The 16,055-nt window shown below is 34.3% G+C and overlaps 1 protein-coding gene across 2 annotated transcripts in view; it reads left to right on the forward strand.

The window, feature by feature from the left end:
* WDR36 (WD repeat domain 36) overlaps positions 1–16,055 on the forward strand; it is a 43,864-nt gene that overhangs the window by 15,449 nt on the left and 12,360 nt on the right. For both annotated transcript variants that reach the window (XM_023244671.2, XM_045034619.1), the window contains exons 10-16: positions 63–128; positions 1,404–1,490; positions 2,781–2,926; positions 7,447–7,561; positions 8,044–8,209; positions 8,448–8,556; positions 10,746–10,825. In XM_023244671.2, coding sequence (XP_023100439.2) covers positions 63–128; positions 1,404–1,490; positions 2,781–2,926; positions 7,447–7,561; positions 8,044–8,209; positions 8,448–8,556; positions 10,746–10,825 — 769 coding nt within the window. The remainder of the gene's footprint in view (positions 1–62; positions 129–1,403; positions 1,491–2,780; positions 2,927–7,446; positions 7,562–8,043; positions 8,210–8,447; positions 8,557–10,745; positions 10,826–16,055) is intronic.

Here is a 16,055-nt window from a genome sequence, read left to right on the forward strand (position 1 = left end):
GTCATTCAAATGATCCATTGTTTTGATGAAGTTTGATAGGTATTTTCTACATATATCAACAGGTCAAGATGGAACTCTTCAATCATTTTCCACAATACATGAAAAATTTAACAAGAGTTTGGGACATGGTAGGTCATTTGCAAGACGAAAAAAAAGCTACTGGTCACAAAAGAAACGTTTCAAGATACTGTGAGACAACCAGATGAGGTTTCATTGATAAATTTCTTTTTTTCTTGGATAAAATTAAAAAACCCCTGTATGGAAGAGTAATAGATTTTTAACATCAGTGTTGCTGTAGAAGTGGTTGAGGTGCTGCTATAAGGTTATTGAAAAGAATTAGACAGCTTGGGTGGTAAAAACATACTGCTGCCACCCAAAAGACATCAATGACTTATCTTGAGCCATGTGTAGAGTGCAGGATTTTAAACATGGAAGGGACATTAGAGAAGGCATCGAAGTAAGCAGTGTCCCATCTTTTTACAGAAAGAACTTACTTTATTCTGTATCTTTTCCCATAGTTTCCAGCATTTGAAAGATTTTATAAAAAAAAAAAATGTTTTCCAGTTTTATTCATAATTACTCCTCTTTTTAGCTACTGTCCTGGCTATTCATGTTTGTATATACTTCCAGATGAGTTACAAGATCTTTTTTTTTAAGGATCATTCTTTAATTAGCATTCAAAGTAATACTTCTAGAAATTAAATTGGAGAGATTTGATATCTTTAAGAATCTTCACATCTAGGGATATGATATATCCTCATTCAGGTTACTTTTTATTTTCCTTAGTGCTTTAATGAAGTTTTTGTTTGTTTGTTTGTTTTTTAGTTTTCCTCCTGTTGGTCTTCCGTATTTGAGATTATTCAGTGGTATCTTATGTATTTTTTTATAATATGCTAATATTTTTTTTTGCTAGTGTTATAGATGTAATCTTTGTTCATCATATTTCTATCTGCAATATTTAGTATTTAGTAATTACTATATAAGAATATGTAATATGTTATAATTGCCAACTAATAATTATAGTGATCTTAAATATTACTGCATTGTAGAACTCACTTTTTTTTATTGGTTCTGTATTTTGTCCAATAAAATGATTATTTTAATTATTATTTGGTTGTTTCTCTTGATTGACATGACTATATTACCATCGTATCATCTGTAAAAAATGATTTTTTAACCTTTTTTTCAATTATTTATATCTCATAGTTTCTTATCTAATTATATAGACTAAATTTCAAAAATGATTTAAGTAATAGTGGTTATAACATCATCTTTATTTGGTTCCTAACTTAAATAAGAGTATCTTGAGCTGTGTAGTTATATGACAAAGAATTGCTTCTCTTTGATGTTCATTTTTCATTAAGAAGGATCCATAGCTATGTTCTTCTCTCCCTCAACTCCAGGATTAATAAATAAGAAGAGAGTCAAACGTAAAGGACTTCAGAATGCCATGTCAGTAAGGCTTCCACCCATCACAAAATTTGCAGCTGGTAGGTAACTTAACACTGTATTCCAAGAAGTTCTGTTTTTCTATTTTTCCTACTATTTTTCAGTTTTCTTCATTTTAAAGAATGTTTTTGCAGGCATTAATAAGCATTTGGAAGTACCCCAAGTGCCTACTAATCTAATGTGAAGACTGAAAAAGAATTATTTATAATTTGCAGTTATCTTTTAATTTCAGGTTTTGGTCTTCTCTGTAAGACCTTTTAATAAACAATATTTGGTATCTCATTTTGTAGCCCTTTTTATTCTATTATATGTCTGGTATAATGAAAGTCACTAATATAAAAAGGTAAGAACAGAGAACATAAAGTTCTATTGTAATCAAAATCAGAATACACTGAGGTCCTTATATGCTACATTATTAGAGTGGTGTTTCATTCAAAGAATTGAATTGTTGATTGTTGAGTGAAAACTACCATAGAAATAAGGCACCATTTCCATTTCGAGGTTCTTATATCAACCTGATGATGGTTTCTTTCCTTTTTTTTTTTAAACTTTTATTTTGACCATCCTGCTTTCCATTTTTTATCTTAGAACCTGAGTGATCTCAGACATCTGAATCATGTTACTCACCTGCTTAAAAATCTTTCAGAGGCCCCTTACTGCCTGTAGGATGTAATCTCCTCTTATGAACACAGCTTTCACGACTTTGTGATATGGCCCCAGTTGCCTTGTCTGCTTCCCATCCTTCTCAGGAAATGCATCACTTACTTCTTTTTGTTCAAGTTACTCTTGAACCTATTTGTGTCCCCACCCCCAATTAATTGATGTTTGTTTTATTGCTTCTTTCAGGGAGCCATTTATTACTGTCCTCAAGTCTCTTTGTAAACTCTTGCTGAGTGCTTTTATAAGACACTATCATTATTTATTATAATTTCTTCTAATCAGAATTGCTTTTTAAAAAAATTTTTTTTAAGTTTATTATTTATTTTTGAGAGAAAAAGAGTGTGTGAGCAGGGGAGGAACAGAGATGGAGAGAGGGAGAGAGAATCCCAAGCAGACTTCTCACTGTCAGTGCAGAGCCCAACACAGGGCTTGAACTCATGAACCGTGAGATCGTGACCTGAGCTGAAATGAAGCTCAACCAGTGAGCCACCCAGGTGCCCCCAGAATTTCTTGTTAGATTAGAAGCTCATTGCTATCCGAAATTACCTGTACACCATCAGTCCCTAGTGCCTAATGATAACATAGAATATTATATTCTTAATAAGTAATAGGTAAATGAATGAGTGAGGGAATGAAAAATAATTTGATTTATGATTTTCATTATATTTTAGAGGAGGCTCGTGAAAGTGACTGGGATAGTATCATTGCTTGCCATCAAGGTAAACTGTCTTGTTCAACTTGGAACTATCAGAGATCTACCATAGGCGCTTACTTTCTCAAGCCAAAAGAGCTGAAGACAGATGACATAACCGCAACAGTAAGTGAGCTTGAGCTTGTTGATAAGAGCATTTTCTCCTGTAAAATTGTCCTGCTCTTGTTATACTCAAGTTTATTAATGATCATGTGGGTTGAAACAACAGTTTAACATTTTTAAATTATTTTCTAATAGTGTTAGGTTCTCCAACTGTAGAGAATTATTTTAGATATAAGTTAAGTTTTGCTTAATTAGATGTATATTAGTTGCTTTAGTTTTCTAATTAAGTAGGATTACTCAGAATACCCTCTGAAGATGAATTCAGCATTTATCAATGAACTTTCTTACCTTACTTATGCTGAGTATACAGAACTATATTTAATGAATGTGAATCTTAACGGTTTTTTTTCTTTCTTGATTTCTTCTGATATAGGAGTAAGATTTAGCTAACTCTTTAATGACTTATAGGTATAGAAGTTATTTAAAGCCTTTATTTTCTTATATTTGTCTCTTGAGAAGTGCCTTACAGAGAAATTCTAATTGAGTTCTAAGCGTTTCTTAAATACACCTTTCATTTTTTTATGTATATATTTTTTACTTTATTTTTGAGAGAGAGGCAGAGAGAGAGAAGGAGAGAGAATCCTAAGCAGGCTCCACACTCTTGGCACAGAGACCAATGCCAGGCTCAAACTCACAAACTGTGAGATCATGACCTGAGCCGAAACCAAGAGTTGGACGCTTAACCAACTGAGCCACCCCGGTGCCCCTTAAATACAGCTTTTAAATTCCAGTGTTTACTTAAGAGTTTACTCCTCTTTAGAAATTTTGTTTCTGTTTGCTTTTGTTAATATGTTAATCCACTTCTGTTGCATTCAGATTTTCACATATAAAGAAGCAATGTTATATTCTGGTTTGCAGAGTTGTTGCTTCTTCTTTTTTGGATTTTGTTGTTGTTTTAATGAGAGAGAGAGAAAGCACACATCTGTGCGGGGAAGGGCAAAGGAGAGAGAGACAGAGAATCTTACGCGGGCTCTGTGCCCAGTACAGGGCCTGACGCAGGGCTCAATCTTAGGACCGTGAAATCATGACCTGAGCCAAAATCAAAAGTTGGACATTTAATCGACTGAGTCACCCAGGTGCCCTCCTTCTACTTTGTAAGAAACAGTTTTATTAATATAATTTATAAACCATGAAATTCTCTTTTAAAGTGTACAGTCCAGTGATTTTTAGTATATTCATAGGATTGGGAAATCATCACTAAAATCTAATCAATCTAATTTTAGAATATTCTTATCAACTCAAAAAGAAACCCCATTCTCTCACTTCCCCTCTCCCTTCTCCCTAACCTAGGTAACCACAATCTGCTTTTTATTTCTATAGATTTTCCTATTCTGGGCATTTAATGTAAATGGAATCATACAAGATATAGTCTTTCTGATTGGCTTTTCCATCACTTGGCATAATGTTTTCAAAGGTTATTCATGTTATAGCATTTATAACATACTTGTTTTATTGTGGACACTACTACATTTGTGTAGAAACCACATTTTATTTAGCCATTGATTAGTTGATGCTATTTATGTTGTTTCTACTTCTTGACTCTTATAAATAATGCTAACGTTAGCGCATTGTAGCAGGATTTTCACAAAAGAAGTCGTGACTCCCAGGCTTTTCTTTCCAGGAAGTAACTTTATTTGTGCCAGCACGGCTCAGTTGGGTTTGTACCCAAAGAACTGAGCCCCAAACTTCACATGGCATAGTTTTGTACATTTTCTATTTCTTTGTCTACCATATATGGTAACACAGAAACATGCAGTCTGATTAAGTGGTCTCATGTTACAAGGTCATGAGGGATGTTGTTATCATGTATGGGTAGAGCCAGGTTGCCCTGAGGTTTTTTGTTTTTTTGTTTTGTTTTGTTTTGTTTTCACATTCTTAGGGAGGGGACCCTACCACACATAAGTTTTTATGTGAACATATGTTTTTGTTTCTCTGCATTTATACCTAGGACTGGAATCATTAGGTTATAATGCAACTCTGTTTAACATTTGTGGGGAACTGCCAACCTGTTTTCCAAAGTGGCTGCACCTTTTTATACTCCCATTAGCAGTGTATAAGTGTTTTGATGTATATACATTTTATTTATTTATTTTTAATTTTTTTTTTCAACGTTTATTTATTTTGGGGACAGAGAGAGACAGAGCATGAACGGGGGAGGGGCAGAGAGAGAGGGAGACACAGAATCGGAAACAGGCTCCAGGCTCTGAGCCATCAGCCCAGAGCCCGATGCGGGGCTCGAACTCACGGACGGCGAGATCGTGACCTGGCTGAAGTCGGACGCTCAACTGACTGCGCCACCCAGGCGCCCCTGATGTATATACATTTTAATGAACACTTGTGATTGCTCTTTTGATTATTGCCATCCTTGTTGGTATATAGTAGTATCTCATTGTGATTTGTGTTTCGGACTCAGTGTGTTGAGCCTCTTTTCATGTGTTTACTGATTATATGTCTTCTTTGGAGAAATGTCTTTTCAATTCTGTGCCCATTAAAGGGGTTGTCTTTTTATATTGAGTTGTATTAGCTGTTTGTGTATTCTGAATCTAAATCCCTTATCAGATATACAGTGTTTTTTCCCCTTTCTGTGGGCTGTCATTTCATTTTCTTGTTGATAATCATTTTCAGTGTAAGAGTTTTTATTATGATTAAGTCCAACCTATCTTTTCTTTCTTTTTTTTTTTTTTTGCTGATGGTTTTTGGAAAATTGTTGCCTAACCCAGGGCCATGAAGATTTACTCCTGTGATTTGTGCTAAGGAGTTTCATAGTTTTAGCTATTACATTTAAGCCTATAATCCTTTCGGAGTTAATTTATGTGTATGATGTATGTAGAGGTCCAAGTTCATTCTGTTACATGAATATCTAGTTGTCTCAGCATCATTATTCAAAAACTGTTCTTTCCCCCATTGAATAGTCTTGGCGTGCTTGCCAAAAATAAATTTGACATGAATATGAGGCTTTATTTCCAGATTGTCAGTTCTATTCCATTGTTTTATATGTCTGTCTTTGTGCCAGAACCACACTGTCTTGACTATGGTACCTTTGCGTTAAGTTTTAAAATCAGAAAAATTGAATCCTCCAAGTTCGTTTTTCAAGATTGTTTTGGCTGTTCTAATCTCTTGCATGTCCATGTGAATTTTAGGATCTGCTTGTCAATTTCTGCAAAGAAAGCAGCTAGGATTTTGGTAGGGGTTTTGTTGATACCGTAAATCAGTTTGAGGAGTGTTACCATATTAATATTACTTCTGATCCATGAACATGGGATGTCTTTCCATTTATTTAGATCCTTAATTTCTGTCAGCAGTATTTTGTGGTTTTCTGTGTACAAGTCTCATACTTCTTTGGTTTTCTGGTATCTTATTGTTTTTAATGCTATTATAAATGGAGTTCTTTCTTAATTTTGTTTTGGATTGTTTATTGCTAGCGTGTTGAAATATAATTAGTTTTTGTGTACTGATCTATCATGTAACCTTGCTGAACTTATCTATTCTGTTTTTTAGTGAATACCTGTTTTTAACTTATTGAAAGTATAATTACGTAGTTGATTCTCTTTTGTACAAGGCATTTTGAAAGTATGTATGCTCTATTCTCCATAGTACAAAAATCCAGTTTTAAGCTTTTATACTGTTTTGTAAACCATAGAGATTTTATCTTAAGCCTCTTAAGTTTACCTGCACAGTTTTGAGTAGCTGTTGTACTAGTAGTGGTAACGATAATTACAGCTAACATTTTTTGTGTGCTTACTTTCTTCTAGGCTCTGTGCCTAACATGCATTATTTTTTTTTGAGAGAGAGAAAGCATGTGTGCATATGCACGCACGTGAGGGGAGGAGGGGCAGAATGGGGGTGGGGAGAGAGAGAGAATCTTAAGCAGACTCTATGCACAGTGTGGAGCCTGACATGGGGCTTAGTCTCACGATAATGAGATCATGACCTGAGCCAAAATCAAGAGTCAGATGCTTAACTGACAGAGCCACTCAGGTGCCCCTAACAGGCATTATTTTATATTATTCTTGCAACAATCCTATGATGTTGTCTGTTGTTAGCCTCTTTTTATAGACAATAAAGTTGAAGCTTAATATAATAATGATGACCATCCTAATGATATGTTTTCAGTTTTATATCTGCTGTAGAAGCAATTACATAAGGTAAGGTAAAGAAATTAGGCGGTGGAATACTTTGACTTTAATAGTATTGTGAATAAATTAAAATTGAAAGCCAGCTGAAATACAATTCTTCTTACTTTGTAAATTTCAATTGAGTTAACTTTGGTTATGTTTTATTTTCTTGGATAATAATTTCTGTATACTTCTTAGAGAATGGACATAGAATCAAGCAGTTATTTCTTATACACCCAAGTACAGTGACATTATCTTTACGAAAATTAATGAGGCAGTTCATTTAGAATGCTTCTTTTTTTTTAATGAGGTAATTAGTAGGTGAAAAGACATTTGGAAACCATAAAGTACAGTAAAAATATTAGTTATTTTTTGTATAATTTGTGTTAAATTTTTTTTTTTCCAAAGGCAGTAGATATAACTTCTTGTGGAAACTTTGCTGTAATTGGTCTGTCATCAGGAACTGTAGATGTATATAACATGCAGTCTGGTATTCATCGAGGAAGTTTTGGCGAGGATCAAGGTAATGAATTTTTTCCCTTTTTTTATTAAAAAGAATAATAATATACAAGGCTAATAACTAACTGTCTCTGGCATTTATTAAATTCTTGAGTGCTAGCATTTTGGTAAGGTTGTAGATGGGTTATCGTCAATCCTATCTAGCAGTTACTGCCATTACACCTACTATAAACACCATGTTGAAATACTTAAATAGAATGAAGTTATTGATAGATTAGAGGAAAGTAGATATTATACAAATTAAAATTTGCTTTTTCTTCCCCTTTCATTAAGCAGAAAATCTTAAGCTTTCTGGCATCAACCGGATTGATATTGTTTTAATTACAGCAATATAATAATCTTCTGAAATCCAGATTAATTTTAAGATTTTAAGGGAGCTAAATAGAGGGAACTTAGAAATTTAAATGAAGGAATCACTCTGTGTAGTGTTTAGAGAGGCAGTGCCATTTTCTTAATGTCTTTTTCCTTTTAACATATGTTTTAAAGCTCATAAAGGATCTGTTAGAGGTGTTGCAGTGGATGGCTTAAACCAGTTGACAATTACAACTGGTAGTGAAGGATTACTCAAGTTCTGGAACTTTAAAAACAAAATTTTAATACACTCTATGAGCCTTGATTCGTCTCCGAATACGATGCTGCTACATAGAGACAGGTAAAGTTTTTCCTTTAATGATTATGGATTTTATTTTTGATGTTTTTGGTAAAAGTCATAATGTAAGTACATAATTTATCAGGTGGGAAAATTATACATTTAATGTAAAGGAACAGAATTTTGTTTAATTTCCCCACAGGTATGCTTGATTATTAAAAAAAAATTAAAATGACTATGAGATTTTAATGTGAAAGGTTTGTTGGTTTGTTTATTAAAACTGGTGTGTTTATCTTATTAGTGGCATTCTGGGACTTGCCTTGGATGACTTCTCCATTAGTGTTCTGGATATTGAAACTAGGAAGATTGTCAGAGAGTTTTCTGGACACCACGGCCAAATAAATGACCTGGTAAAACGAACTTTTGATGTTTAATTAAAACTTGACTAATTTCTGTTTCTGTTTAGGTTAAAATATATTAAAACTATTGCCCTTTAATAGAATTAAAGTTTTCATATGAGATATTCAAAATAATTTGGAAATTAATTTTCAAAGAATACAGTTTTAAAGAAAATTTAGAATATAAAGAAGTTAATGCCGTCAGATTGAAGTATAAATAAATCTCAGAGTTCATCTTTTTCTCTTAAACTCTAAACAAGGCTAAAATATCCTTTGGAGAATAAATGATCTATTGAAACATAAGTATTTAGTATTAAACTAGGTTGAGAGAATTCATTTCTTATTTTCTGAATGCATAACAAATGAATAGCAGGGGACCTTGAATATCTGGTATCTGGTTTATTCTAGCTTAGTGTTATTTCTAGAGTTTAGATTTCTTAACTCTAAAAGAGTTTAATCAATAAAAATGTGTTTTGGCTTACTATTACGTTTTTATAGTGGGATATAAGATACAAAAAGTACTCTAGTTTGAAAAATATATATTGAGGCTATATTAAGTTTATATATTGTTATTTTTCATCACTCACATCTTGATTCACTTGAAAACAGGAAAAAATTAAAATCTGGGTTATTTAGTGGCAATTCTAACATCTATATTTATTTATCCATTCTTGTACCAAAAATCAGCAGTTTATCCATTCCCTTAAAAATATAGGGGAAAAAGCCAGGAAATTGTGTTGTTCTGCAGATAGGAAATTGGCAACATAATTTGTTGTGTTATCATCTGTAGAAATGAGGGCAGGAGTGGAGTGATTTTGATGAAATTTTTTGATGCATTTTTAAAACCAGTCGGTGACAGCTTGCCCTTTCTTTCTTTCCTTTTCAAACCTTATTTTGAACTTGTATGTCTGGAATTTCTCCTAATCAGCAATAAATTATTCCTGTTCAGTTAAATCTGTGAGCATATAACACAGATTACCTATCAGAGTCATTTTCCCTGTCCTTAATGTACACGATTCTGTAAATTAAACTCACTGTACCTTAAGGTTTGAGTTTCTGCTGTATCACTACAACCCAATGAACAGATTGGAGTCCACTTATCCCAGTATCATCTGTTAATATGGATGGTGATAGTCCCTGTGGTGTGTTTAAACTCCTGGATGAATAATCTACCATTGTAAACATTAAAGTTTTTTTTTTGGTGGGGGGGGTCTTTCATATATGGCCTGATCTAAGCCTCACAACACTTATGTGCTACAGGGAAATGAGAGCTATTTATCCATTTATATCAACAGAAAAGATACACCTTCTTTAAGGTGGCATAAGTAGTTTATTATTTACTTTTATTTTGCAATTCTAATTACTGTGGTGTTAAATTACATTTTGGAATTAAAACATCATTATAAAAGGATCTTTAACTGAAGCAACAAGTGAATAGAAGTTCTTGTGTAGTAATTTTAATATTTTAAGGGAATTTGCATTCCTTTTTTTTTTTTAATGTTTGTTTATTTGTGAGAGAGACACAGTGTGAGCAAGGGAGGAGCAGAAAGAGACGGAGACACAGAATCTGAAGCAGCCTCCAGGCTCTGAGCTGTCAGCACAGAACCCGATGCAGGGCTCAAACACATAATCTGTACGATCATGACCTGAGCCGAAGTCAGATACCCAACCGATGCCCAACCGACTGAGCCACCCAGGCGCCCCAGGGCATTTGCATTCTTGTTTTCAAAATCATTTTGGACTCTAAGAAAGCAGTCTAATATATAGATTCTTTAGTGAAATACAGGTTTTGTTTCTTTCACAGAACTTTATAACTGAAATTAGGCTAACAAAATATTTCATTGAATGTTCTCAGAATAGCTAGCAGTTTTATCCTGAAAATGTTTGTAGTCATTTGTTAACTGTCTATAAATGTAGGTGTTTATGTAGCAAAAATTGAAAATTGGATGATACTGTTTTAAAACTTTTTATGATACATGTAAAAACCTAATTCTTACTTATATCCAAACAGTGGCATATAAGAAATGAATTTTTTTCTATAAAATGCAGCAGTTTAAATTTTACTCAGACTTATTTTTTTATGAAGCCTGCATCTTGTTTTCATTTCTTGCATTCTTTAAGCTGTTAAATATACAGGCACAAATATACATAAATGCACACACGCTTTATATGTGTATTCTTGTTTTTCTTTTAATTTGAAGGCTTTCAGTCCTGATGGTCGTTGGTTAATAAGTGCTTCAATGGATTGCACTGTTAGAACTTGGGACCTTCCATCTGGGTGGTGAGTTTATTTTTAAACCCCTAACCTCTGTCAGAAGATTTCTCAGTCATCGTCTTTACGTGTAACTTTTACCTATAGTTAATGGTTTGTGTGCCTTTTGAATGTGAATATATTTTGGGGATTTTTCTAACCTTACTGTTAGATCAAAAACCTGTTTTTTGGGAGGGAGTAGTGCCATAAAAGATAATAGTGAGGAAAATGCAATCTCTCTTAGGTTTTCTGTACTTGGCAAAATTGAGACATAGAAAGTGAGTTTGAATAAACTTTAGGAAAGCTCATTTGACCTTTTTGATACTCGAAAATAGAGTTCAGACTTTAGGACTGGAAACTCTTATTTAGTGTCTTCTTGTTGTTTTTGTTGTATTTAGTTAAAAGGTCCAAAACCCAACTTTACTTTTATATACTATGTATTTTCTGTGTCTAACATAATTCTTGTTTTAGATAATGTGTTTCTTAGAATTTGGGTAAAACCCAGCAGCATGCAGATGCAGAAATCCGTTTCGTTTCGTAGATAGAAACTTGTTACAAAAACAGCACTTAAATTGAAAATTTACCTACTTCTGTTAAATAATTTGAACATTGGAGACCTACAGAGTGAGAGCAAGGGAGCTAGCTTTGTTATTAAAAATTATGTAGGAATAGATACAATTTAAAATCATATCACTTAACAGAATTGCTTAGAGTATGAAAGTAGTGATGGAAACAATGAAGTATCTATTTAACAGGAATATACTATAAGGTGGGGAAAAATGGGAAGGAAGATGGCACTTTTTAAACCTCTGAAAAATTCCTAAATTAAGCTCTGTCCAATTGTACTTCCTCTTTTCTCAGGAATTGATAAGTTTATACCTGAAAGCAGTTTGACCTTTAGAAAGGAAAAACCCTGATAGACTCATTTCCCTTTAAGGTTGGTATAGGAATGAGGCACAGCTGTCCATCCAGCATACACACCAGATTTGGAACATGCACAGCAAGAGTGTCTAACGGGTCCAGCTTAATAACTAGGAACCTTCTCTATAGGTGTGTCTGTCTTTCACTCAAAATATAGTCAAACAAAATCTAATTTGTTGGCTGTGTCTTGTAGCTTTTAAAAGTTCACTTAAAGTTTGTACTTCCTTAATTTTTAAAAACTCCTTTTTTGAAGGTTACATTAGAAATATTGGTTGTGCTCTTCAGACTTTCACAATCTTCTAAAAATTAACAATATAATTAAATTGCCTTACAGTAGGAAAGTTGTACAAGGTATACACCTTTTTAGTTTCAGTTCACATTAGATGGGAGAGATGGGTTAATGTTGAATAGTACTAAACTGGCAAAATATTTTTTAAAAGTGGTAAGGGGCACCTGGGTGGCTCAGTCAGTTAAGCAACTGGCTCTTGATTTCAGCTCAGGTCATGGTCTCACGGTTTGTGGGTTCGAGCCCCACATCAGGCTCCACGCTGACAATGCAGATCCTGCTTGTCCTCTTGATCCTCTTGATCCTCTCTTTCCCTTTCTCTCTGCCCCTCCCCCACTCTCTCTCTCACTTTCAGAATAAATAAATTAAAAAAATAAAAGGGTAAACACGGGGTGCCTGGGCAGCTCAGTCGGTTAAGCTTCTGACTTTGGCTCAGGTCATGATCTCGGAGCTTGTGAGTTTGAGCCCCGCTTTGGGCTCTGTGCTGACGGTTCAGAGCCTGGAGATTGCTTCGCATTGTGTGTCTTCCTCTTGCTCTGCCCCTCCCTCACTGACGCTCTGTCTCTCTCTCTCTCTCAAAAATAAACAAACAATAAATAAATAGTGATAAACATATGTTTGGAACGTAAGAATTAGGTTCTTAAACCAGCATTCAAAGCTACCAGTCTTTGACTCAACGTTTACCCTTTTTGCTAAATTTCTTATTTCAGTAAAAAGTTGAATGGATTTAAATCTGACCGGTTTTCAACTCTGATGCCTTATTTTTAGATGAACCATGAGACATATTAAGTGAATACAGAGGGAAGCTGGGAGAAACAAACGGGCAAGAAATGAGTCAGTCATGTAAGGATTGTTAAAAGAAAATCTAATAATTTCTACCCTGATTGGACCAAAGTATATTTTAATAAAGAAAACCATAAATACTTACTTGGTTCAGCTATGAGGCACAGTGAATGAGAAAGCTTGAAAAGCAATGTCAAACAGCTGCTGCTGCCTGATTGCAGCTAAGCTGACTTTCATATGTGCTTGTATTTCCATCTTCCTTCATATCCTAATAGCTGTAGGTACTGCTGTTATTAGTCCCATTTTACAAATGAGGAAATGGAGGCTCAGAGAGAAGTCATTTACCCAAGGTTGCATAGTTTGTAAGTGACATTTTGCTGTAATAAACACAGAAGAAAGAAACAGATTTCCCAATAATTGTGATATCAACTTTGCTTAGTTGCGTCATGCTCTGGGGATGAATTGATTTTGTAGAGATAATAAGGAAGTGAGGATCAGTATTTCATTTTACAACCCTAGGTAACTTTTGGATATTCCTAGTTCTTTGCTCAACAAGCAGTTTCATCATTTACACAACATGTTAAATATTTAAACAATGAATTGACTTACGGTCTGAAAAGTGAAAGTATGAGCAAACCTTTGGGCGTGGTAACATACATGTGTATCCATCTGCAGTACCTATCTAAAGCAAATGGCATACGTTCTGAACTGTTTTCTGTAAAATGTTTTTAAAGTGCTTGTGTTTAAATTTCCTTGTGTTTATAGGATTCTCAGAAAGCAGAGTTGAAATTTTTTTCTCTGAAATTATCTGGCATCTACTACTTATTTCTGGTTGTTTTTCATCTATTAGAAATTCAGATTGAGCCCCTTTGGGGTGAGGAAAATATAAAAGTAAATAGTTAATAGAATTTTACATTTTGTTCTTTCTCACCCTCTGACCCCTGCTCTCTGTGGAGCATTACATGAAAATTGTTGGAATACAACATTGTTTTGCATTTCTCACTGAGGCAAAAACCATCCCTTTTGTTTCTATTCTTTAAGAGCCTTTTGTAAGGTAATTCTGTCCCTTTGGAGATTGAACAGTTAGATGCTGTCTGCATTTGCTCAGAATATAATCAGAAATTACCTACTGTTAACCTGTATATGCAAGTCTCTGTGCTTGAAAATCTGATCCCTTAAAGTTTTGTTAATGTTTGCTCAAAAAAAATTATAATTTACCTGGGGCTTTTCATTTTGTGGGATTAGCAGAAGACAGTGTGGTAGTTAGGTCTGAGATTAAGCCTGTACACTTATGCTTTATGAACTAAGGTGGCAGTGTAAAATACACTGTGTATGTGGAAACCACCTTTCTTTAATTTGATGCTTTTACATAATGGAGAGCCAGTCCACCCACACATAACAGCTGTGGAAGTCAAGTTGCACAGTGAATTCGACAAAATATAGTATCAAGTAACATAAATTTGCTCAAGCATTAGATTCTCTTTTTAACAGATTCTAAATGTGTTAGGAAGTTTCACTCCTCGTATAACTTTTAAAGAGCAAGTATTGATCAAGAAAGAAGAAATAGTAAGATCTGAAATTGTTGTGTTTAGGTTTAATCTTCATCTGTATGTGCTGAGATAATGTTTCCGTCTGGGTTGTTGGCATTAAGTGAATTACCATAAATAATTTGTCTCTGGTATATAATAAGTGTTTAGCAAACGTTTCCTTTCTCCCAGGTCCCCTTGATCGAAGAACAGCCATTTTTGTAAGCTTCCAAAGTAGGTTTAAACAGAAATCAGACAGGTTATTACTCATCCTTGTCCCCCGTAACTAAGAATTAAACAGCAGTCATTGTCCTGAGCACACTTCGTTGTGTGTTTGTCTTCATTGCTCCTAATTTTAGTTTTGTTTTCCTATCTTGCATTCATTATTTAAACTTTATATTTTCAATCACTCTGAGCAAATTAAGAAAGAGATTTTATCATGAAAAAGTCACTCAATGTCGCCACTGGAGAGTCTTCATTTACATTTGAGCTGCTTAGAGTATGTTCCATGCATCACCAGTGTAGGCATCCTCTGGGTCTCTATATTGCTATCTAGCTGTTTATCGTATCTTTAGTTTCAGTAGTGGTTTTACTGAGTTGATAGTGATTAAGTGTTCAGACTTCTTGGGTGACAATCTTTGGCTCAGTTGCTTTCTATCTTGAGCACATTTTTAAATCTTACTGGGCTTCATTTTTCTGATCTGTATAGTAAGGACAGATCTGCCTTAGAGGGTTGTGAGGATTAAATTGAGTAGACTTAAGTGCTCAGAGTACTTTCTAACATGGAGTGCTAAAAAAGTGTTAATTGCTATTATTTTTTAATTTGTTTTATTTAATGTGGATTTGAAACTTCAGTTATTTTGCTGTGACTTCTCATGGATAATGTAATGGCTTTAGTGAATAAAGTAGTATTTAAAACAGCCATGATTAAAACCAGTATGCTTCTCTTAAAGCATACAAAGTGTTCACACTCAGCCAGCGTAAGAAGCCTCCACTGCAAGATGCCAATGGGTTAGACCTTTCTGCTCCTTAGATCCCCTTGTGTCACTTCCTGCCACCACCATTCTAGTTCAGCTCTTTATTGCTTGGTTAGATGACTGCCACCATAATCTCACTATATACTTCCTGTTCACATATCTTCTACATTCTGATGGCACATTTTGTTATGAAAGTGAAGATTACACCAATATCTGCTCAAAAGCCTTTAGTGATTTTTCCTTTGATTAAAAGATAAAAAGCAAACTCAGATGTATGGTATTCAAGGTGCTGTACGCAGCCTTATGCTTATGCACTTGCTAATTTATCAAACCACTTCTCACTTACACCCAATTGTATTTTGACCTCACTTTGACCTCCCCATTTCTCTCAGCCAGGAAATGCTTTATCAACAGCATCCATTGAAATCCTGTTCATTTGTAAGGCTCATCTCAGTCACTTTGTTCTCTGAGGATCCTGTTCTGTGTCTCCTACCTGTGTGTAATTGCTTCCTCTCCCTCCCCAACTTTTCAACTCCTCCAGCATTTTAAAGTTGTGAGACTGGGTTGCATAAGCTCTATAAGGCTTTGTGGTTATGCTCTGTAGACTGAATTTTCATGTTTCACATATAGCATAGTTACCTATTAGAAAAATAGGTAGACTTGCACAAAAGTTATTCCGTTACTATTTCTTAATCTTATTCACAGCCATTTCATTATTTCCTTTCGTTGCTTAAGCCTTTTTAAAATTTCACTGAAATAACAAAAAT

The sequence above is a fragment of the Felis catus genome, chromosome A1 (assembly GCF_018350175.1).
Source record: "Felis catus isolate Fca126 chromosome A1, F.catus_Fca126_mat1.0, whole genome shotgun sequence".
Lineage (NCBI taxonomy): Eukaryota > Metazoa > Chordata > Mammalia > Carnivora > Felidae > Felis > Felis catus.